The sequence below is a fragment of the Saccoglossus kowalevskii genome, chromosome 7 (assembly GCF_978046115.1).
Source record: "Saccoglossus kowalevskii chromosome 7, keSacKowa6.1, whole genome shotgun sequence".
Classification (NCBI taxonomy): domain Eukaryota; kingdom Metazoa; phylum Hemichordata; class Enteropneusta; family Harrimaniidae; genus Saccoglossus; species Saccoglossus kowalevskii.
Window position 1 is genome coordinate 9,359,836 of NC_140647.1, and position 26,281 is coordinate 9,386,116.

General features: G+C 35.5%; 1 protein-coding gene across 1 annotated transcript; it reads right to left on the minus strand.

The window, feature by feature from the left end:
* Nucleotides 1-399: 399 nt before the first annotated feature.
* LOC100369006 (phospholipid phosphatase 3-like) lies at nucleotides 400-26,223 on the minus strand. The gene is made up of 6 exons (XM_002741549.4): nucleotides 25,705-26,223; nucleotides 21,849-22,006; nucleotides 20,764-21,071; nucleotides 1,697-1,754; nucleotides 1,071-1,247; nucleotides 400-925 (listed from the first exon to the last, which is right to left on the minus strand). Exons 1-6 carry the CDS (start codon nucleotides 25,763-25,765, stop codon nucleotides 776-778), a joined length of 912 nt encoding a protein of 303 aa, XP_002741595.4. The 5' UTR covers nucleotides 25,766-26,223; the 3' UTR covers nucleotides 400-775.
* Between the last annotated feature and the right edge of the window lie 58 nt (nucleotides 26,224-26,281).

Here is a 26,281-nt window from a genome sequence, read left to right on the forward strand (position 1 = left end):
TTGTATAGTAACCAATGAAATTTAATTTTACATGTAATTAATTTTGAACTGGTATGGTGTTTCAATACGTATGCGGAATAATCAGCGCGAATGTATAATGAAATGGTAATTTTGACAATTACACATTGCAGTGATAGCGTCCTCTATGTTTGAATTTGAATGTAAGTAAAGGCCCCAAAAACCGGCGAGTATCGCCTCTAACTACACCTGAGAATCACGGCTAGACAGCTCTAATCTTTTGCGTACTTGTCAAAGTTTCTCACAACTTGTCAGTAACATGAGTTCTCATTGGTTGTTGATGATCTAATTTAGGATTGTGTAAAATTGTTCACTACCACCATCTTGAACTCATTTCGATGTCTAGTCAAATTTATCATACTGACAATGTCTTACTCGCTATTTTAGTTCTTTAAACTGATTTATTCAATAGAAGTTAGATTACTTTCCGTCACTATACCGAGTAACTATGTAGATGTGACCATTAGGGGCATTATATTGATGCTCTCTTTTTGTCGACTTGATAGTGCGCATATTATATCCGGAATTTGCTAATGGACTATATATCGCTAGTAATCGTCAAAAACACTGTGCCGTATAAATGTCGTCTATGTCTCGTGATACCCAACGCATAGTGTTCAGCCCTTACATCAACATACTGACAACATTCCGACATTCAACATAACCCGTAATAAAGTATCAACAACATTATAAATGTATACAAAGAAATGTACATGTTTCGAGGTGACGAATGGTCGCCATTTTGAAATACTCAGTGCTAAAGATATCGCTCTTCTTCATATCTCCTATTCCTCTTATGTTGTTGATAATATGTCCGATAATATTTCATTTCGTTGTCTTCTTCCTCTTCCTCCTTGTCTAGAGCAAATTTCTGTTTTTTCTTAAAAAGATCCGATACGGCGTATGTCTGTATAGTTTTAAAGAGGGATGGAGAAAGATACAAATGAAAGATTCCTTTCATTCAAATTCATTGCGACGCGAGAATATCGTTCCCATTTATTTAGCCACTGTTCACACGAGTATTTCATATTTGAACGGAAACTTTGACTTACCAAGAAAACAGCAATTGTTATTCCTAGTGCAGTTCCCGCCAAAACATCGATAGGATGATGTCGTCTGTCGTAGATGCGCGATAAAGCGCAGAAGAATGCAACGAACAAACACACAACTTGAAGGAACGGTTTCACCAAACGGGCACTTCTCCATAACAATCGTGCTTGAATATAAATCTAGTAACAAATAGAACGTATTTAAACTGTCGACACAACTTACAACTACGATATGATGTCATTTGTTTATTTTTATTTTATGGAATTATTTTAAGGAATAATTGGTTCAAGATAATTGATGCTTTTTTTTTACGAGGTCGCGCGGAATGAATGAAAGGCGTGGATCGAGTGTCTGTCGCAAAAATCGAGTGTCTTTGGTTTTGAACTTGAACATCTCTTGTCCAATGTCGAAATGGATTATGACTTTGAGATATTCTTACTTCTTTACAATTGTGTGTAGCACATTACTAGTATTAAGCGCGGAAATACCCAAAAAACAGTTTCGTCGGATTCTACGCAATGTTTTGATGCCACTATGACGCCACGGTCTTTGTTCATTTGATTTCACGCATAACGCGGGATCTCGCAGTGAACGGAAAATGATATATTATGTCATCATTAAAACTTACCGCTAGAAACATCATGGAATAAAATGAAGTTGATGCATGGCCCGATGGAAAGGATTGTCTAAAAACAGAAAACAATATTTAATTCTCACCGCTAACTAGTTGGGCAGAACATGAGTATGTAGTAATATAATGTTCTGAACCTGCATAGGCCTGTGTTATTATACCTACACGTCACCTAAAATGTAATAGAATGCCGCATAGATCATTATTCTCTGGGTATTTTCATTGCTTAGCAGCCACGATCACCGATAAAAACAGAAGCCGAAAACTCCCAGGAAACGGTACTTTGGGCTAGTTGTTGAGGCTTTCCTAAGAAATGTAAAAAGATTACCTACCCTTCATATACAACATATATCAATTTGGTTGTTCAGGATTACCCCAAAGTTAAAGCGGGAGGGTCGTCACCTGCGCACGCGCGGGAATTGAGTCCCAAGCGACGATAACAACACACGCTAAAAACGCAAAGGCTTATGGGTAGATACTTATTTGTAAACAATAACACGCTATGACCATCTGACGCATGCGCAGATGACGACCCTCCAGCTTTAAGTTCGTACTGTTTTTCTCGACTTTAGCTGTTATCAACGGCTTTTCGAGCGGCGTTCCACAGCAGCTCGCACAAAGCCAATCCTCGGGGGCGGAGCTACGTCACAGACGTTCCACGTTGCTAAGACGCGCACCACTGTACCACGTATTTCTATGGGCTTTGTGCGCGCTGCTGTGGAACGCCGGTGGAAACTCGAGAAAACAACACAAACTCAACTTTGAAGTAATCCTGAACAACCAAATTCATATATGTTACACACGTAAGGCTAATCTTGTTACACTGTTCAGGGGATTCTCAACAACCATCGCAAAGTACCGTTTTCTGCGAGTTTTTGGTCTTTGTTTTCACCGCGAGGGTTGCCGGGCGGTAGAAAATGCCCGGATGTCCGCCCCCGAGGATAGAAATACATTGTGCGCATCTGAGCGTTCTACGTACATTGTTTGAAATGCGAATGCGCGACAAAACACATATCAAGTACACCCTGTAATAACACATTGCCTCACGACTACTAATATGTATCCTCTATTGAGAAAATATAACACAATATGACTGGACCAAGCTAGACTGTCGACAGTCCCTCTGGCCTTACGTGTGTGTGTGTTTTTTTTTATTATTAATATTAATCAAACGCCGTAGGCGTTTGCGAAAGGCATTTCAAGCGAGGGCCGTAAGGCCCGAGAGACTGTTATAGCCTGCTGCGCCACCACTCGCCACTGTAGAGAAATTCTCCTGTAGCGTACCATCATGATTGACAGGCAGAGTGATGTCATAAAAATGCTAACCAATCACAAGTCACGCAGTCCCAGGTCAACAGGAAGTAAAAAAAATTGAGCCACCAGACGACGCAATAGTTTATAAACTTCGTTCAGTGCACTGCTTTGAAGATGGCTTGTGACGATGCAGTTTCGCTGGCGTTGAAGAAACTTGGGTATGAAAGTATTCGACCAATCCAGCGACAAGTCATTGGATCGGGGGGGGGGGGGAAATGCACAATTTACTCACTACTTTCGTCGGAGTTTTACTGGGCGAAATGTTGTCGTACATCATGAGACACCAACGCACTTTTCCTTTGTTTAAAATTAGATAACTCGCGTTCGCAACTTGTAGTTCTGGATAATAAAGAGGGTCTATGATAATACTTGGCAGAAAACGATCTATACTCGGCGAGACGATCAAAGTCATGCGTGACATAAACAAACCCCGCGATTTGACCTTTGCATAACAGTTTAACTCCGCCCATATGCAAATTATTACTACGTCATCGAGATGCATGCATAATTAATAGCAAGGCCAGTCCTGCAGGCTATAACAGTCTCTCGGGCCTCACGGCCCGAGAAGGGTTATGCGCACGCCACATTGGGTCGTATCTGGGAGCTCTCAAATAGGACCTCACGAATACGACCTACTTTACATATTACCCATATTGCATTATACAAAATGGCTGGTAGGTTAGTTGTTAGTTTTTTTCGGTTTCTTCGCAGTGTGTACTCGATGTTTTGCGTTTACCAGTAATCGTACGTTTTCCTGACGCAGTATTTGAACCAATATCGCCTCGCGAGATAGCGATTCAGTTTGCATGTTTATTCATGTTTATGAACGTAGGATTTATTGGAATATTTATTGGCATCGGACTCGTTGCGTTGACCCGAATCTTCGACAGCTTGTTAAACGGAAGAATAACAAATAGATTTCCATACTCTTCAGGAGTAAAACAGAGCTGTAACTTAAGCCCAACATTATTTAATCGTTTTTATTTTATAAATGCTCTCCAGACATTTTTGCTATGAACACTTGTGACCCTCCAACCAGTCGGAGCCCAGGAACTTTGATCAACTGTACGCAATCCCTATGAGCGGGGGGGGGGGGGTTATCGGCTGGTATCTAGTTTAAGAAATAAGGGATGAAGGCTCCAGCCAGCTCATATTTTTTAAACTCGAAAAAACAGTCAAACGGAATGAAAAAATAAAATCTAAAAAAAAAATACCAGCTTGAAGAATATTGGTTGCTGTTTAAAATTTCAAATTTGATCATAGTTCCTGTGCTCCAACACGGGGGGGGGGGGGGGGCTCCTTTTACCAAAACCACCACCCCATACCACTCCTAGCCCAATTTAATTGCGTATGTCCCTTCTAAGGACGCCTATAGTTATCTAGAGGGGGTATAGGGAAGAAGGCTTATTACTGAAACAAACGTACACTAGTACAAGTTCGTACTAAAACAAACACTCAATTCTGTCTCAAACCTCAAAATAAGCATAGCTCTAAACCTATTTGATAAATTGATAGCACCCATCATTAGCTATGGGTGTGAAGTATGGGGAGAGGAAGTCACTAAAAATAGCGATATTATTGAAACTGTTAACTATTCTTTCTTCTGATTACTCCTGAGGGTTAAAAAGAATGCTACTAAGCTTGCAATCTTAGGGGAATTGGGAAGATACCCTCTTGCCATAAAAATTATCACACAAATAATTAAATTCTGGCTCAGATCAAAACTTCCATAGACGCCCAAGTTAATAAAAAGCACCTTTGATGAGGTCAATACAGTAAAAACTAGGTGGACAAGAAATGTCGACAAAATAATCAGTGACAACAATCTTGATAAGGCAATAAAACAACAAATAAAAAAAAAGAAACCACACCAAACCAAGACTATCTCTGCTTTACTGAAAGAAAATTATAAAATAAAATGGAAAGAAGCTCTATTTGATGACAACAGAGCAAATGGTGGAACAAACAAATTGGAAAATTATAGAACATTCAAAACACAGTTTAAAATGGAAAAATGTTTAATAACAATGAGTAATATTAAACTGAGACACTCCCTATGCCAGTTCAGAATCTCTGATCACAAACTTCATATTGAAACTGGCAGGCATTGCAGAACTCCAAGGAATGAAAGGGTCTGTAAACACTGTGCTAAAAAGCAGATTGAAGATGAGATACATTTCCTTATGGACTGCAGTCTGTACAATACACACAGAATTGAATTATTCAAGTACTGTAAGGAAATTATACAAAATTTTAGGAAGTTAAATGAACTAGAAAAATTCAATGCAATCATGAAATATTGTTCAGGAATAAGAACTGCACAATACATACAAAAATGTATGCAAATGAGATGTGAGCAGCTCCACCAAAATTAAAAATATTCTTTCCACCATAATTATGACTAATGTGATTTTAATGTGATTTTGTTACCTCTTAATAATATTAGCTAGTGTATTGTATTGTACCGTATAAGTTTATTATGATCTTTTGCGTGTTTGTAATATTATTTAGCTTTATTTAGCATTCTGTGTAGTTGATTAACATTACTGTATCTTAGTGTAGTTTATTTTATTTTATCTTATCTATTTTTATTGTTATATGACCATAGAACAACTCACTGTAGTTCGTTTTAGTGTTGAATAAATAAATTATTTGACAAATTAATTTATTTTTTAATTCAGCTAATCCTTGTTTGAGGTAGTGATGTCTGGGGGCATTGAAGCATGTACTGTTCCAATGTACTATTTAACATCTAGTATGTTAGCTTGCAGCATTTAACTGGTACAATTGTATAAAACCAGTTTAATTCCTCTCCAGGAATTTGACATGTTTCAATAAATGTAAGGTTATCCTGATATTACTTGTTCTAGACCTGAGTGTTTTTGGGTAAATTTTTTTTCTAAGATTGGGGAACACAGCATTAAAGAACTGGGTAATATTCTTTCCACATTAGACGTAAACAAATTTCACTGGCTAACTCAGGTGACTGTGTATTATTGTTGTCGTTAAAACAATACTTCATACCTTTGTAATTTTTAAACATTATTATCTTGGTATAGTAGTGGTTTATACCCCGGTATAAGGAGCAGTATAAATTTGATATCTTAGAACATAACATGTTTCTGTTTTAGCATGTTTGGTCTTATATTGCTTCAGTGATCAAAACATTCAATCCCATTCCTATACACAAGACAGAACCTATATTTCAAAACTGTGATTGGAATAAACATCTTTCATGATGTTGAATAGTTCCTTAAAATAAAAGGAAGACAGTGATTGGTGTGCTTACTACAGGCTAATTACTGCAATGTATTTTACAACAACTTTCTTTTGGTAACCATCAGGTGCTACAATTTTTTTCTCAATAATGATCAATGTATGTTTCTAATTTGTGTTTATTGAAAATCAAATTATTTTACTAATAGATGTCATCTCTATTACTTATAATAAATAAAATGTGGCTAATGATTTTTATCAAATTTACCGCTGCATGTACATAAATCAGATTAAATTATTACCAGTAGCTGATTTGGATGGCTGATAGACAGTATGAACCTAATAAAATGGTCCATGATTTAACAGTAGAATGTATAGTTACCTTTCTCAAACAAGTGAATTTTTAATCTAATGAATATTTCTATTTAGTATCCGCTGGAATTCAAACCAGTGAATGTTTTTTAAATACACAGTGCCCTCTATGGGTTGCTTGGAGAAAGATACAAAATAATGTGAACTACCCCCAGTAATTGAAATTGAAGATTACATAGCAATTGTTAGTTTTTTAGAAGTTCAAGAAAGATTAATGTCTGATAATTTTAAATGTAGTTCCACCTTGTTCAAATTCTACCATTTAAAATCATGAAGTGAAGAATATCATTTTTCAGGCATGCCTTAATATATTGTGTGCACCATAGTTTTGGAATCAGCTGTCCTGAAAATTCATTTATTTAATATTTTAATCATTCATATTGTGAAAGGTGCAGCATTTGAATATTGCATAATATTGCATATATAAATACAATACTGTATCTTATTGTTCACATTTGTCCAGCCATCCCTTTGTGCTAGGCAGCATTATTCAATTTTTGAGACTAATTGAATCCCACATCCCAAATGCCTGGGTTGAGATTTCTCATGGAAGGAATATTGTTTTGAAATAGAAAAGTGATTGTGTTTACAAATCATTAACATACCATTGTAGCTATATAAGGGGATTATTAGGTTTGGGCCAATTGATATTTAAGGTAGAGATGCAGTTTACCAGACAGGTATTTTAATTAGTTAATTAGGCAACCAAGATGACCTCCCTTGTCCACATAACTATATATTTTTAGAAAGCTTATTGTATGAATTTTAAAATTTTGTAAGTATTTTTTTTATGGACATTGTAGTTTGAAATATGCACAAAAATGTTTTTTTTTTGGTCAAAAGTGATTTAAAACAAATTCGCCTTTAAACCATGTCTCTGTTTCCTGTCAAAATTGGTTTACGGGTACATCTGTTTACTATGAAGAAAGTTTCGTCTTGAAAACTGTCTACCTGGGCAGCAGCTCAAATTTCACTAATTCAAGTTTATGCATAAATTAACACCCAGGCTAGTTGTCTGTACGATTGTTGTAACACTGTTCAACCAAAAACAATGCCCCTACGGCGTTTTGAAGATAAACACATTGTCAATCATTTGTGAAAATTTCAAAACAAAAGGTCAAAGCGTAAAGTTTATAAGAGACAATTGCTAATTTGTATATTTTATAGTTAAGTAAAAATATATGCTGATTTACATTGCTATTGGATTTAACAGAGTTCCACTAAAAAATGCTCGGCACCATCTAAAAAAAAATTGTTATATATATATATCTGTCAGATTTGTTAAATTCGTGTAAAAATATGGAAATTTAGATTTTAAGTGAATATTTTTGTCATTTTTGGTAAAAAATGTTATTTTCGACAACTAGTTCGAAACCATAAGTCCAAATGCTTTCATATTTCCAGCAATGATACGTTGGATGGTCAAATTTGTTAAACTGGTGTCAAAATAAGCAAATTTGGATTTTTAGTGCACATTTTTCTCATTTTTGATAAAAAATGTTATTTTTGACAACTGGTTCAAAACCGTAAGCCCTATTTACAGAGAGCTTTCAACTAAATATAAAACATAATACAGCTTTAAAGTATACTTTGAATATGTAATAGCACAAGTGAGTTAAGTAACTGGTATTTTTGATGAAAAATGCGATGATTATTCTGCTTATATCAGGTCCCTTAAATTGCACACATAATAATTTGGACGGTCATTATAAATAGAACATTGATACAGTCATTAGAAACAACTTTTAGATCTTCTCAGCTTATTTCAGAAGCCACCACATATATGGCACAACAATTGATCTTGCATTCAGCAATGTCTTATGTAAAACTGGAGTACATTTGTAATTGACTCTTTTATACCTGATCATAAGATTATTACTGCACAGATTTATTGAACATTTGTTCTTGGGTGTAACAAAACAATTACATATATGTACAACGTATCAGGAAAGATAACATTTCAAAAACATGACCACAATTTTCAAACAAAAACATATTTTTTTTTTCTCGACCATTTCTCAGGTTTTTGCACATCCATGATTTCTTAAGTTTAGCCTCAATGATGTTTGTCCAATGAAATGCACTATCCTTATGAACACTATAAAAGTTCATAATTGCAACTGCAAGAAACTGTAACTGCAATGTTTTCTAAATGACTGACTATGAATATTACAACCACAACGCCACTTCACTGATTCTTGTTCCATGATAATGAAGACAGCGGACCTATTTCGACCGTCAGGTCGCTTGGTTTTCAGTAGATTAATGATTTATTTCACAGCACAAATCATCACTGTGTACATGGTATGCTATCAAATCACATATGCAATCTATAAACGACAACCATTACAAGTTCTGAGTATTAGGGTAACATCCATGTGAAATATAGGAATCTGAGTCTTTGATTTGCACAGAAGATCTGAAGTTTGTGGACTCCTAGTGATACGTCACTCAAAATAGGGAATACTATATAATAGCTTGTGTTGCATGCTCGTTGAATTATGTTTCTTTATTATTTTACCTTTTGATCTTAAAAATTATATTATGTTGTTCCTGATAATAAAATCAACGAAGATCCCATAAATTTGCATGCACAAAGTTTCTTAAAAGTGGGAATAAATATAACCACAGTTTGGCAGTGCCATATTTACAATTAAATAATTGTATTTAATGTATTCATGGTCATTAAAGCATTGCTGCGCATTCCCTGTAAACAAATGTGTATTTTACACGTATTGTGTATGTCATGAGTTCCATATTGATTAGGACAAGTAGTAGTTTGACCAATCATTTTCATAAACAGATTAAACAGCAAATACAGTGTTTATGTTAGCAACATATTTCTTAAGAACATTTCCCATCATTTCCAATGCTACTACCAGTACTGCAGAATTTACAGTTGATGGAAAATGTTACTGATATTAAAATATACAATCAATAGAGTTTTTCTCTATTGGTGCATTAAAATTGTTGTTCTCTATTTCTTTTCTCTAATTTTTTTGGAGTATAAAGAAAACTGGTAATTTTTTTTTTACAAAATTGACCATCACATTAAATGTTTGCAGTTTTCCCCATAGACCACCATGTAAACTGAAAAAGGGTGTATAGTAATGAAACATTTTATTTAGCCATTTCTGAATACAGTCTTGAAAATGTATTGGTCACCCTTAATTTCTGTGCAAATGAATTTATTCACTGATTTTACCTCAAATTTGGTTGTTTTCCAGACTTTTACAAAATTGTTATATAGGCTTGTACATATGACTTACATATGAACATCCATTTGTGATACAGACTTATTTAACATGGACAAACAGTGGCAATTTTAGTGCTAAAAATACATCAAAATTCCCTGTTTTGGCCATTTCAGAAACAGATCTTGGTAATGCATAGACTGATTACATTCAAACTTGGTACAATGAAAACGAATAGGACCTTGATGCACAAGACATGCAGATATAATTAAAAATGGCTTACTGGTGGCCATTTTGTTTTACCAAATACAGTTCCAGGTCTCTATATTGGAAACACTGGAATGGTCAAGTTCAAACTTTATACAAACACCATACAACATGTGCTACTACTTGATTCAAGATTTAGTACTAAAAATGCATTAAACTTATTTAAATTGGCCTTTCTGAACTAATATTGAACCTTGATGCGCGTCCTTTCCTTTTGATTTAACAAATATAATTCTGGTTCCATATCTTGAAAGTAATTGGATAGTTAACCTGAAACTTTAAACATGCACACAACTCGGGATGCATATTTTTTATTCATATTTGTTTTTGATTTGTTTTTTATTTTTAGAATAGTGTGTTTTCTTTTTTGTTTTTTTTTAAATTCTAGTTTTTAAATTTCTTTTTGTAAGACCCTTTTTATTCTTCCCTGAGGATTTTATGCATCTAATAAATATTATTAAGATGACTGCAGAAGGCCCCATCTTGGATGGATTTTGTTTTTTATGCAATGACTTAAACTTCATAACCAATGAGGACTGTATAACTTGTTAATAGTATTTTTGGGCAGGCAATACAGTAAAACTTGGGTTTTATCTATTTATAGCAGTTTAATTGTACCACAATAAGTCAAAGGTGACATTGTACACTCTTTGCCCAAAAACAATGTTTCTGGCCAAATTATTTTTTCAAAATTGATGCATTTCTTTACTACCATGGCCAACTACAAAAAAAAACATTTGACATGTAATCTTTGAGTGATGTGAAGGTGATCTGAAACATTATTTTGTTTTGTTGAGCTTTAACTATATATAAATCTTAAAAAACATGGCTAAGAAAACAGAAATTCTGTGGAACCACAGATAAATCATCCTTGTATATATCATGTGTGTTTGACATTCTGAGTGCATGCTTTTCTAGTTTGTATGTTACATTAGTATAGGAAAATGCAGAAAGTATTTGGTGTCCCTTGATGCCCTATTTTCACAGGTTCGTACAGAGTCCTGTCAAGAGCATTAGTGCATATAGAGATAGTCACACAGTGTTATAATGAAGACATTGCACACTAGACCTGATTAACCTATTTAACAAGTTTATAATTCCATAGTTTGTAATAAAATGTTGAGATGACGATGACATAAGTATCCACCACATTCCAGTATATTACTTACATGCACTGTAGGCAACTTTAATACAATTATGAGGATATTAGTGACAACTGATTTTCATTGATGTCAGTTCAAATTTAAATAGCTAATTATTGCTACTGCAGAACTGACACTTGCCATATTAGTCATCTAGAAGGCAGCACATTTACAGTTTTCAATTTTTTTGGAAAATTATCTTTACCTACTTAAGATACTTGATGAAATTTGTGGTGCAAATTTTCACTGGCCCTTTAAATTAGTTGCTCATAATTGTGGATGTACAGTTATTTATATTTTGTGGACACAAATCTCAATTGTCAGTTTTGCGCCTAAAATGTCACACAAATCATATGGACATTCAGAACCAAGTTTATTTAGTATGGAATAACACTGCAACCATTTACAATTATTATAAAACAAATTGTGTTTTATTAGAGAACCTATATAATATAACTGAGGATGCTGATAAAGAATGCCATATTTTTTCCTTTATATTCTTTAGAACAAGCTGTATGGAAACCAACATTACTGCACTGTATACTGGATATAATATAAATTAATGCTGGCTAACCTGGAATTATCAACATTGTTTAGATGTGGGTGCAACGTCAGGACAGACATTTTGCCAGATTATTTCAGTTTATAATGAAAATATTTTTTTGATAATCATCTTATAAGCTATTTTCATTTGTTAACTTGAGTCTCGAGTCCAGGAAATAATTCCCTTTCCTCGATGGGTTAAATAAAGTGACACTGAAACATTACAATGAAAAGAAATTGTTTCAGATGATATTTAAATGTTTTTCATATTAAAAGTGCTGATAATACCATGAACTAACAAACATTCATTGTCAGCTGGCTACACATGAAGCTCCATGCAATACATAACCCCCAAAATAGCTTACTGCGGAAGCACCCAACACTGTTCTGTACACTGTTCTAATACATTTGGAGTTATTGCTATATACCGGTACTGATAGAAAATTGCGTATTTCTAAAGATGCAATACAGTACAATTTATTAACTCGTAACAACCTACTGAAGGAGGTTAAAGGTTACAACAACAACAAAAATTACAGAAAAAAAATTAATCAAATTACAATGGCTAATAGTTTAAAGACAACCAAAAACAGACTAAAAACAGAATAAAAGTTAGTAACGGAAATATATAATAAAGTAAAATAAAACACAAAAAAAAACTATAAACTGAATATAAAAACAAAAACCCAATGAATAGGTGTAAAAAAAAATAAAAGAAAAAGTCAATGACTAAGTACCAGGGGTAGGTGCTGCTGTCTAATAGCAAAGCTGTATTTCAGATATTGTGCCAGAGGAATTGCTAAGTTATTATTTGACATTATTTTTATGAATTTATTTTCAGGTGTGAGATTAGTAAAGTCAGGAATAATCTTTTCAGCTTCATTGTATAAAACGACCCTCTCTTTACTATATACTGGGCATATTATGAGGAAGTGATGTTCATCTTCAATATCATTTTTATTACACAATTTGCAGATTCTGTCGCTACTTTTGATTCTGTTGTGTCTTTCTTTTTCAATTTCTAAACTGATTGCTCAGTCTGAATTTAGTTAGGGTACTTTTCAGTTCTTTATTTTTTAGCTTAATTAAGTAGTTTTCCAAAATGAAGTTTGTTTTAAATTTTTTGTAAGTCCTCAGTTTGTTTTTTGTATTAGTGTTTTGTCTGTTATCATCATTAATTGAGTTAATCCAATACTTTATAAATACATTTTTTATTTTATCGTATATCCGTGACATTTGTGACGATTTTAGCTCATTATTGTCAATATCTGATAGTGTTGTATTTGTAGATTTAAATACAGTTATTATTATTATGCGTCTTATATCTACTTCAAACAAAAGTAGCCGCTATTCATGATGAGAACTGGAAAACCAACTGTAACTTGGGTAGCTGGTAAACTGACCTAGCTGATGACAAACCACTATCAAAAAAACTTTCGACCCCATGTAGCCACGTACGGCCGTCAGCTATATGAACTGTACTCCGTCTACAAATGTTCATCTGCCGACACGTTATTGGACTTTCCCACCCACGATGACAACCAATAAATCATGTTTGTGACGTCTGGTCTGATTACACCCAGCAGCACAAGCTCTAAATCAGGGTCATATATTGCAGATTTGTATTTGAACAAATAATCGTGCATGGGCATCCTGTCTTCTAAGCTTTGTGAAAGCATAAGGTTTTGAAAGCATTGTGCATATTTACAACTTTCTAGCATTTCACACGTAATGCGCCATATACTGTAAAAGGATCAATTGTTCACCGGGTTTTAATTTGGCTTATTTCGCTGAATGAAAAATGCGCTAAATTAAAACCCAGTGAATATGTACAATTTAGCATAGAATACATTATCTAAATGACAAAACCGTGAATTTAAAACCCACTTAATATACCTGAAATGGTAAATCAGCGAAATTTAAACCAAGTGAAAATTAGTCATTTTACAGTATGCGTATCGATGTCGCCATGCCAACGTTTCGTTTCGTCCTAGTTGTGATATTTATCTGTAAATGTCAGACCATTGGTCTGAGGTTCATTGCAGACTCTATTTGAAAGGCTGCGGTTGAGGTTTCATGTTGATCCGTCGAAAATGGCAGTTACTTATCACACAACAAAAACTTATTAGTTACGACAATATTTTCTTAACATTTTATGGAAACAATTTGTAGTGTGCATAAACCTTAAAGAAACATAATAGACAAAACAGTAAATTTTAATATTACTTGTTCGTGCTGTTTTGCAGCACTGCGAAGGAAAATGAAAGATTACAACAATTAGCACATATGGCTGGAAGTTACATTTGCTCCGTTGTGTAGACAGGTTTCAACATTTCATCAGATAATACAATTTATATCCAATCATCTAGAACAAACTTTTCTAGAGAACACACGCGCACAAAGATTTTGTGTTCTCGTATTTGGGGGGGGGGTCACAGTAATATAAACAAGGATACATTTTGCCGAGATTTTCAAATCAGTCGCTATTATGATTTACAGAGGCGGCGGCACGAAATATCCCATGGAGGGGCGAGATCTGCTCATCACCCCTCGCTTACTAGGAGAACCCAGGGGCATACACTTCCTTGAATTTTGAAATCTAGACCCTCTACAACCTAAGCTATTTCCTTCATTTTGAGGGGCAAATTGTGCTGACACAAAAGGTTTCAGCTTGATTTTCGAGTGGCGGCATATTTTACGTGCCCCTGCAGTGGTTCTCGTTTTTAGAATATTAGAAATAAGTATCGGTCTTATTTCTGATCAAGATAGGTATGAGTATCGGTAGTATTTTCCCAATTTGGTGTATTTATGGTTCCGTATATGAGCGAATATCTCCACCTCAGATTCCGGCCTCATATCCCTAGGTAACTGTTTTATTCGAAATAAACAGTGAGGACAGAAATGGTACTTTGGTATAAATATGGGTATAGATTTTGCCACTATCCAGTTATAAAATTGGCCACACTTTTGAGCACTCAGGGGCACTTCCCTACCCAGCTATGTATCAACTGCCCCCCCCCCCCGCGTGCATGCCCGTGAATGTGGTTATGCAATAGAAAGTAATGTCTACACGTAGGTAGGGTTATTAAAATCGAGAAAACAAAATACGGGTATATTTTTTCCGACATATAAGATAAACGGAAAAGAGGTTACTAATCAATCTTCAAGTTTTACATTTTTGTAATTTCTTCTGTGAATCTCTCCGGCGAACCTACCAGCGAATCTCCGGTAAGGTATACTTAGTAGTACGTGACGTTCAGAATTCCCCCGCCCCTGAATAATCGCGAAGAACAGACTGGCGTGTTAACTGCATAAATATGTATAATTTCCTTCCTGAATACAGAACTTAGTTGATCTAATCGTTAAGGCGTATGATACATTTTGATGTGAGTTAATTTGTAATGAATAGTTCAGCCAAACACTGAATTATATCATGATGGTGGTATGATGAATTATATTTTTTTCAAAATGATATTTCTGGATTTCATAGAAGTATATTTTCATTTTTTGGCCGGCTAATGTTGGATGTGCAAACCTCATTCGGGAACATGTATATTCGGTGTTTAGAATAAAGATGGGCAAAATGCTAACAGGGCAATCGTTTTTATTGATGTGTTGAAATTACGCCAATAGGGTATGCTTTTGATGTTTTTGTTAATTGAATGTTTTTGTTGTTGTTGTTGTTTTTAAAAAAATTGTGTACGTATTTGAAATTTATTTAAAAAGCTGAAGAACCCTTGTATCATCAGAGGGACTGTGCATCATCATAAGAATAGCGGATTTTGCAAGGAATAATGTTTACTTGCTCTCTTGACTGAACACTTAAAACCCAGAGTAAAGAATAAACTTTATAAAATAGTCGGATGGTTGAGGTGATCTACTAGTATCACATGGATATGTGTAGTATAGTCAGATGGTTGAGGTGATCTACTAGTATCACATGGATATGTGTAGTTGTAGTCGGATGGTTGAGGTGATCTACTAGTATCACATGGATATGTGTAGTATAGTCAGATGGTTGAGGTGATCTACTAGTATCACATGGATATGTGTAGTTGTAGTCGGATGGTTGAGGTGATCTACTAGTATCACATGGATATGTGTAGTTGTAGTCAGATGGTTGAGATCATATACTAGTATCACATGGATATGTGTAGTTGTAGTTGGATGGTTGAGGTGATATACTAGTATCACATGTATATGTGTAGTATAGTCAGATGGTTGAGGTGATCTACTAGTATCACATGGATATGCGTAGTTGTAGTTGGATGGTTGAGGTGATATACTAGTATCACATGGATATGTGTAGTATAGTCAGGTTATATACTAGTATCACATGGATATGTGTAGTTGTAGTCGGATGGTTGAGATCATATACTAGTATCACATGTATATGTGTAGTTGTAGTTGGGTGGTTGAGGTGATCTACTAGTATCACATGGATATGTGTAGTATAGTCAGATGGTTGAGGTGATATACTAGTATCACATGGATATGTGTAGTTGTAGTCAGATGGTTGAGGTTATATACTAGTATCACATGGATATGTGTAGTTGTAGTTGGGTGGTTGAGGTGATCTACTAGTATCACATGGATATGTGTAATTGTAGTTGGATGGTTGGGTGATATACTAGTATCACATGGATATGTGTAGTATAGTCAGATGGTTGAGGTTATATACTAGTATCACATGGATATGTGTAGTTGTAGTTGGGTGGTTGAGGTGATCTACTAGTATCACATGGATATGTGTAGTTGTAGTTGGATGGTTGGGTGATATACTAGTATCACATGGATATGTGTAGTTGTAGTTGGATGATTGAGATCATATACTAGTATCACATGGATATGTGTAGTTGTAGTTGGATGATTGAGATCATATACTAGTATCACATGGATATGTGTAGTATAGTCAGATGGTTGAGGTTATATACTAGTATCACATGGATATGTGTAGTTGTAGTCAGATGGTTGAGGTGATATACTAGTATCACATGGATATGTGTAGTTGTAGTCAGATGGTTGAGATCATATACTAGTATCACATGGATATATGTAGTTGTAGTCGGAAGGTTGACACGATATACTAGTATCACATGGATATGTGTAGTCGTAGTCAGATGGTTGAGGTGATATACTAGTATCACATTGATATGTGTAGTTGTAGTCGAATGGTTAAGGTGATATACTGGTATCACATGGATATGTATAGTGTAGTCGGATGGTTGGGTCATATACTAGTATCACGTGGATATGTGTAGTTGTAGTCGGATGGTTGAGTGATATACTGGTATCACATGAATATGTGTAGTTGTAGTCGGATGGTTGAGGTGAAATACTAGTATCACGTGGATATGTGTAGTTGTAGTCGGATGGTTGAGTGATATACTGGTATCACATGAATATGTGTAGTTGTAGTCGGATGGTTGAGGTGAAATACTAGTATCACGTGGATATGTTAGTGCTTCGTCAAGTGCTAGAAACTTAGGTGTCTTGTTTGATTCGCAGCTATCTATGGAAACACACATTTCTACTATTTGTAGATCTGGATATTCCCATCTAAGAAATATTAATCGTATTCGTAAATCATTATCCCAATCTGATACTGAAAAGTTGGTACATGCATTCATATCTTCTCGCTTAGACAGCTGTAATTCATTATTGTCTGGTCTCCCTGTAACTAAGATAAAACCTCTTATTCGGGTACAAAATGCAGCAGCCCGCCTTGTCACTCGTGCTCGAAAATATGACCACATTACAGACATTTTTATTAAACTTCATTGGTTACCAGTTGTACAAAGAATCAATTTCAAATTACTTTTACTAGTGTATAAATCTTTGTATGGTTTTGCCCCAAATTATCTATGTGAATTAATCGAATTTTATGTACCTAGTCGTAGTTTAAGATCTGAATCAAAGTTTCTTATTAAAACTCGTCAGGTGTGTAGTAAAAAGTCCAAGGTGTTATACAAAGACCGTGCTTTTGAAAATTTAGGTCCTAAACTTTTTAATGAATTACCTCTGTCTGTTCGTTCTAGTCCTTCAGTAGACATTTTTAAATCCAGACTGAAAACGCACTTATTTAAATGTGCTTTTAATATTTGACTGATTGTTTATTGTATCAGCGCCTTTGATCTTCATATGTTGGAATTGTTGCGCTTAATTAAATAAAGTTATTATTATTATTTATTATATGTGTAGTTGTAGTCGGATGGTTGAGGTGATATACTAGTATCACATGGATATGTGTAGTTGTAGTCGGATGGTTGGGTCATATACTAGTATCACATGGATATGTATAGTGTAGTCGGATGGTTGGGTCATATACTAGTATCACATGGATATGTGTATTATATGTACATGTCGGATATTTTGTCTTTTACGCCTTGATGAGTCTGTCACAGGGTTCACAAAGAATCACGTGTAACTGCCCCTTAAAAGAAAAATAACATTGCATACTCCGAGGTTAGTATTAAAGCCAATCGGCGATTTTGCAGGGGCTTATTGCCAGTAGCCCATATTCTCGAAACCGTGGTGAAATGAAACATTAAGCTCAGTGGTTAGTTTACGCATCTTTTAAATGTGTTTTGATTCACAGTGCATTCGGCAATCAACTGCAAGTCAGTTATGTGAATATGAATTGCATTCACTGGCAGCCGTACTAATGAACATGTTGAAATCGCATTTAACGGTAGAAATATGATAATTCTTAAAACATCTACATTTCTATGAAAGGCCTCAGTACTCTATATTGTTTTAATTTGTATGTAGCTGTTGTTGTATTTTCTGATTTAGTAGTAAGTGCAATGTATATTTCATTAAATGAGTGAAACAAAGACGTGGAATTCATCACCTAAACTGAGTATAATAATTTGTCAAAATAGCAATAGAAAATAATATTTCTTTGGCATTACCCAATCTCATTTAATATACTTATTAGACAACAGAAAGACAGACAATATGCAGGGTTACATCCTTAAATGACGATTCACCGTGAATGGAAGGGGTTCACTGCCAAGTTGAAGCTCCTTGTGTTGGAGAGGTATAGGTACATTCTGCGCTACGGAGTTCTCATTTCAAACAGTTTAAGCCCTCTTTTCAGTGTAATGTAGAACTATGTCTTATTATGACAACACATCTTCATCAAAATGTCGAAATTTGAATATCCATTTTAGTACAATTTACCCAAAATGGAGCCTGAGTTTTAAGACCTTTTCTAATATAAATAAGAAGTGGAGTTTAGAACACCTATTAAAACATACCATCTTACATATTTCGACATTGATTTTGCAAATAAAACATTCGCTTGAATGGTATCATCACACTGCTGTCATTTGAAATAAAATTTGCACTCTGAGAGAATTTATAAAGCGTTATTAGTGTACTGGAAAATGCCATTCTCTGTAATAGCACGGACTGTGACAAAACCTGAAACCGTGAGTTCTATATAAGTTTGTTGAACGTAAATAATTCCATTACAGCATAAAAACATGAAACTTAGTGCTGATGGTCAATTCAAATAATGGGTCAAATATTTTTTTAGTCTATGAAGACGAATCATGTATATTTTATGTAATAGATTGAGAGTTTCCTGTCACCCAGATTATTTGGAAATCTGTTTTTCAAAGCTAAATTTAGATAGCACCGCAGTTCTATTCAACCCACACATTTATAATTATAAGCAAACGCTGTTTTATTTTAGAATTATCTTGCGAGCATCATTGTTTGTTGTCATCAGAGTACTTCGCTAGGACCTACAGGACTCTATAGTAAACGTGTCGCTCTCCATGACCAACTTCTACAAAGTACCGAAAAATCTAATTGTTGAAAACATCACTACCGGTAAGTTGAAGATTATGAACTGGAACTCGAAGGCCTCAAAACACATTCTGTGCCCAGGAATATAACGGCACACGGCGTTTGAATCAGTCACAGTACCGACCGTTACATCGCGAGTCATCGAATAGTAGCACCGCAAACCAAGGGTCATTCAATAACCAAACACTCCCTTGCTCCCTTGCTCTGTCCGACTGTGTGCGACCCGAGTCCACGTCGCGAGCTCAGTTTCTATTTACGAAATACCAAATATATTGATACTAATGGGCCCGGCAACGTTAAATTATAATGTGCCACAACGCCATTGAACAATCAATACGTCACTTCCTGAGTCCTATTCGTGAGGTCGTATCTGTGAGGTTCTATTCGTGAGGTATATAGCGTGCGCATACATCAATTGCACGGCCCTCGCTGGAAATGTCTTCGGCATTTCGCAAACGCCTACGGCGTTTGATTAATATTAATATTAATAAAAAAAACACACACACGTAAGGCCAGAGGGACTGTCGACAGTCTAGGACCAAGCCTGTTTAGTGGAGACGTAATGCATTCTGGACGTATGGAACCGGGAACAGCCACTGGTGGCGCTGTATACAATTGAGGCCCACGTAGCCTTCGCTCATGCAGATTAGAGCGTGAAACGCAGAAATAGTTGACAAACAGAGGGCAATAGTTACCAATAACGACCTCAACAGGAAACCAATGGACGATGTCCACACAGGAATTCGTTTAAAATGTTGTTTTTAACTTCGCAGAAACATAATAACTGAATTAGAAAGAGTATGTCCACTTAAATGTTGTGCATTTCGCACCAATCATACAATGCGTTACGTGTTATAACCCAGAGTACGTGACAGTGACTGGGGGAGATTTCAGAATAAAAATGCATAATGGATGCATATTTCTATCATATTATCATTACTATTATAGAACGTTGAGACTTGAGTGTGTAACGGGGTCGTGGGGATTGTTTTTTTATTACGTGAAAATACACGAATGTTTGCAGTAACCACCGGTGTTGAGGGACGGTGCAGTAACCTAAAGTATGAAAATTGAAACACAGCGACGAAATACTCAAATACTCATTTGTGCTTCAGTGTTGAGCGAAAACCTTAAAAAAGAAATGATTAGCCGTGTCATTGCCCACGGTGTATAACATAGTCATCAGCCGTATACCTACATTGCGTCTTGTATGTCCTTCGAGTTGCCGGTACACACGTCACCAGTTATCATCACATCTGAACAGTTAAATAGTGAATAATCAGGCACACATGTCGCTAGAAAATGAGGACGCAATTGACCTCCTAGCCTCTTGCCAAGTAACGTGAATATGGCATTCAGCGTTTCACCAAAGAAATAAAGTGCGACGATTTGATAAATGCGAACCAGTAGAGGATTTATCGTTAACTTAAAGGGCCAACATCTATGACGTCTTCTTTCTATTCTCCGAGTTCGTAGAAAATAAAATAAAACTTCTCCAATTATAAACTGTCAGAGAGAAAAATAAAATAAAAAAGAGGGATGTGCATTAGATGACAGGAAACATCGCTGTTTGGAAAACAAATTGTGTCATAGGAAACTCTGAAATAGTCGAATGTGTATCGACAGTTGTTCTCGAGGAAGAGATGGCCCAGGGTAATATCACGGGCTGTAACTACCAGTGATGTTAATACATGGGGATTTCCAATGACTTTGCCAACTGACCCACCGTAACAGTGTATATATACTACAATTAGTTTAACACGTAAAGAGGAAATGAGGATAACTTTGAGTGTACAGTTTTATCTAATTTTAAAACATTTACCGGTTAAAACATTTTACAGCAGAAAAAGTTTTTAAGATAGAGCAATATGAGATTATGGTTAGAGAACACGTTTGATAACGCATATTGTCCATGAGCCTACGTCTTTTTCTTTCTTACACAGAATGTAAACACTTCAAACTAATCGTTTGTAGATATTTCGAATATTACAAATGAAATATGTTATTAGCTTTATCACGATGCAATATCAAACATATTTCATGTACACACACAATCAACTGGCGTACAAGTAATAATAAAATAAATGCGACTAATCTACCGATATTTACTATATGGAGGCAACTACTAATATCTACGGATCAAAGTTTCAAGCCATATTCAAGGTACCTGCCCCATATAGTAAATATCGGTAGATTAATCACATTTATTTTATTTTTACTTGTACGCCAGCTGACTGTGCCTGTACCCCTGTAATCACACTAATAAACACATATTATATCTACCACTGCAACTGGAGGAAGCAAAACACAAACAACCAACATCAGCTCCGAAACGGTGTCTCCAAGATAAGGGTATCTGATATCTGGATCGTCGCAGTAGAAACCAAACCTCAATGGCACCACATCAAATATGCATAAATAAAACAACACCAGTACTGCAACTGTGAAACAAATTTCATCATGACATATTCAAGCTGCGTTTGGTGTAGACGAATACACGAACACAAACGAGACACCCCCAGACAACCACTGGCAACCAATTTTGTCAGTAAAATATGCACCACTATCTAGTATGCTACTTAAAACAGTACGACTGGCTAAATTGTAGTTTATTCCGGCAAAAATTATGCAAAATGTGAGCATAAAGTTTATATAAAAATTCAATTGTTCAGCCTTATCAATAATTAAGAATATCCAAGAGTTTATAAAATGTCATTATGTTGTAATCATAACCCGGATCAGAAATATTTTCTATTTTGTTAGAAGTTCACCTGTAGTACATATATTTTTGGAATTTTTTGTAATAATGTATATCAAAGCGATCGGACATGCAATTTTTAAGAAGTCATAAATACCACTTTTTACAAAAAATTACAAAAATATTCATCTAAATTAGAGAATTGAAAATGAACAACTCTATAAGAGGTGTTACCATAGCGACATCACGTACGCACATTTGGTTCACACGCCGTTGCAGTATTGTTTAGAATCAACAACTTGCATGTTTGGGGTAGACATATATTACAGGAATTTGATAAATAAATTGCATTTAGTAGTTGCAACTTTGTAAGGCTTTTAACCGTGAGACACATCCCTGGTAATCACGTGATCGTGCCAACCACTGCAGCGATGATTGGCTGCTCGCATGTTTACTCCTCCACGCTATATAGATTTGGGAGAGAGTTTGTACTAAGACTTTGTAACAGAGGGAGGGAGAGAAGTGGGTAGCGCGAAATCCCCTGTAACTGCGACACCTCCATTTCGCGATTTTTTTAATCGACTGCGCCAGGTGTAGACTGCTACACCTATATGTATAATATCAAAGCCTTCGGACTTGCCATTTTCAAATCAAAAATATCACTTTTTACCAAAAATTACAAAAATATTCATCAAAATTAGAGAATTAAAGATATCCTCACGAAATGAACAAACCTAAGAAATGTCTACTAAAGGCACACATACAACAAGTATCAAAGCAATCAGACTTGTAATTTTGAAGAAGTCGAAATAATAAAATGTTGGCGCGGACGACGGCGGACAATCATTCATATGATAAGCTCCGCTCGACAGCGGAGCTAAAAATTAGGTATTCTGGTCTCATTTTTCAACTCATTTAATTGTGAAAGTATCTTTTAGACAAACATATTCACAATGTATGTAAATAGGACGGAATACAGGAAAAGCGAAATACTACCATTTTTCAATTTGGTTAAATATTTCTGTATTTCCAATTTTTAATAATTATCAGGTAATTAACAGTTCTCACCTTGGATTATACACATCTGCACGTGGATTCAGAAACACTCCATATGTAAGTCTCCCGGAACCCAGGATCAATATAAACAAAATGTGGGTATCACCAAATTACTAAAATTAGTATAAATACCGTCATGTGTACGTGATAACATGACTGGGTATGTTTTGTTGTCTTGAATTGTTTGTAAAATCTTGGTTTTATGTTACAAATGAAATAACCATTTAAAATAGCGTAATATTTGGTCCACATTTGTTAAACATAGTGTAATGCTACACAACAAAATGTCTTGACTGTTGTCTCTAATACACCAGTTATGTGCTATTATATTAAATGTTTTTACGAATTTCTCAAGAATTATGAATATACTGAAAATAATTAACTGTCAAATAGCAGGCAATATCGGAGTACAATCTGACTAAAATTCTAGTTTGGATTTTTTCATTTTTATTTTAAGTTAGGATTTTGTGATTACCAAACAATTTGAAAGAACTGCCAACAAATACATTCAAATAAAATAAAATATACGAAAAAAATAAATAAAAAAGCACAACCTATCTCATTCTGGTCAGATTATATCTGGACATACTAGTACGTGTCAATCGATGTGATCGCGTAAGTCCGTAAATCTTAAAAATGCCGCGTTAACGTTCGTATTTGGGATTGCAGATTTGGCTGCAGATATCCCGTGTTATACCACACAATTACGACACACTGTAATTTATATAGATATGCGACGGAGACATAATAATAGTATAGTATTTGACTCGCTGAAATTATTAACTACGCAAATGTGTATGCTATTTAACTTGCAAGGACGGTGGTCAGGTTGTCGCGCCACTCAAGTGCGATATTTATGTTGATAAACATTGTTTTTCCAACTTTGATTCCGTAGAGCACAGTTCCTCTATCCCGCCTGATAGAGGGACTATGCTTAGAGTAATTCGATTCGTTCCAATCATACTAGGAATTTCCTAAGTAGACCATGGTAGTGATACTTTTATGTATGTATGCATTGATCAGCGATCAAAGTCATTATTGATGTAATTGGACCCATATCTCCTGCATATGTGACGTAACGACCACTGCCGTCACATATAATATACCGGTATTGTAGGATATACAGTGAATTACATTCTAAGCATGAAGCAAACTTAAAGGGCGGTGGTATTTTACACGCGTTGTATACGTCGCTATGAGTTCCATATCGAACACAACGCGGCGCGACGACCACCGCCCTTTAAAAACGTTTATCTGAATAATGTACTGTCTATTGGACTACACAGACTTTCATAAACATGCGAAAGTCAAGTTATCGTTTTTTTAAATGTACATGTTTTCGATGATCGAAAATACTACATGTCTTCCAGGCATTATTTAAATTGAGTGAAACAGCATCCGAAAAACTTATTTGGTCACCCTGTGTATTTATCTGTCCAGCCTTTGAATCTTATCCAAATGGAGTTTAGCCTTTGAACCATACACAAGTTAAACATTATTGTATATAAACATATTTTTATTGCGGTGTATCGTATTCTTTGACACGTTACGACTCGTTGATGACATGGACAAATATAATTAAATATAAACATGTCGCGAGTTCACTACTGTATCATACTTCATTGAATGGCGTAACTAACATCAAGTAAAAAAACCCAGCCCATTTCAGAATCTACAAATGCATGAATGATGCGAAGACAGGGAAAAGTTGATACCATACCAAAACCATGCCTTGGCTCGTGACGTCACTAATATATGACGTAATTTCAATCTACGTCCATTTACGTCGTCTGTGCGAAGCGGGTTAGTTGGTTTCAGGTGTATATACGTCATACATATAAACTAGTCTAAAATGGTGGGGATGTAGACCGCTGTACGATACCAGGCATTCCATGAAACGATCTTTATACTGGCAAGCATGTAATACATAATACAAAGGTCGTGGTTCAGAGAGTCGGAATAATTACTAGCAGTGGGCGAGGGATAATACTGTGCACTCACATACAAAACGGGTCGAGTCGAGTGGTTTTAATCAGTTTTGTTTGCCTTTTCAACCCCATCCCTTTGACATGGGTTTCAATGGTTCCATCATTGAACAGTGTAGCACTGTAGCAACACATACCACCGAATTGAATTGTCGCCAACGGGGACCACGGACAATTCAAAATTACTGACAGTTTCTGTTTATTTTTAAAATAAATGGCTGCAGATTGTAATCTATCGTCACGTGGTTATCGACCTCAGCCCCATGCTGTCTCAACTGGCGACTTCTGACAAGTGAGCCAGCTGGGCTGTCAGTGTGTTGAAACATTTGAAACTATTAAAACAGCCAATTGATGTATTGTTACAACACATCGAGTCGTGTTTTTTTTTATCTCTTCTTACCTGTTATCACGAATATGACGATGTCGATGACCACGTTATAGATTCTAATATCACGTGCCATCCTGTTCAGAACACAACGGTGTTACCAGGCTGACAAAATGGAAATCACATCAACTGCACCATCGGAACACCGTATTTTTATTTCCCGGGCACATTACCAGTCCACACAAGCCATGGATACACCCTACAAACAGAGCACTGTACCGGTCACTGTGCTTGTTCTACATATATCAAAATTGTCAAATGTTGTGTCAATACGACAGTGCTGTATAAATGTCCGTTAACCGTGTTGTTGTCTGATTATACGGCAATTAGTCATCAGCCGGTGACACGGGCAGTGGAGGTATGTGGAGTTAATATTTCACCTTGGTTTAACCCACAGTCCAGCTTTTCAAATCTATATCTGATCATTCCTCGTTGTACAATGAGGGCGCTGTTTTAATTTCGCCACATTTTTCCATTTGAAGCTACTTGCCCTGTTTTTTTTCAAACCCTTACAAATAGATTTCTGAATTTCTATTATTACCCCCCCCCCCCATGAGAGTAAGAATACCACAAGTACGGTTACATGATTACA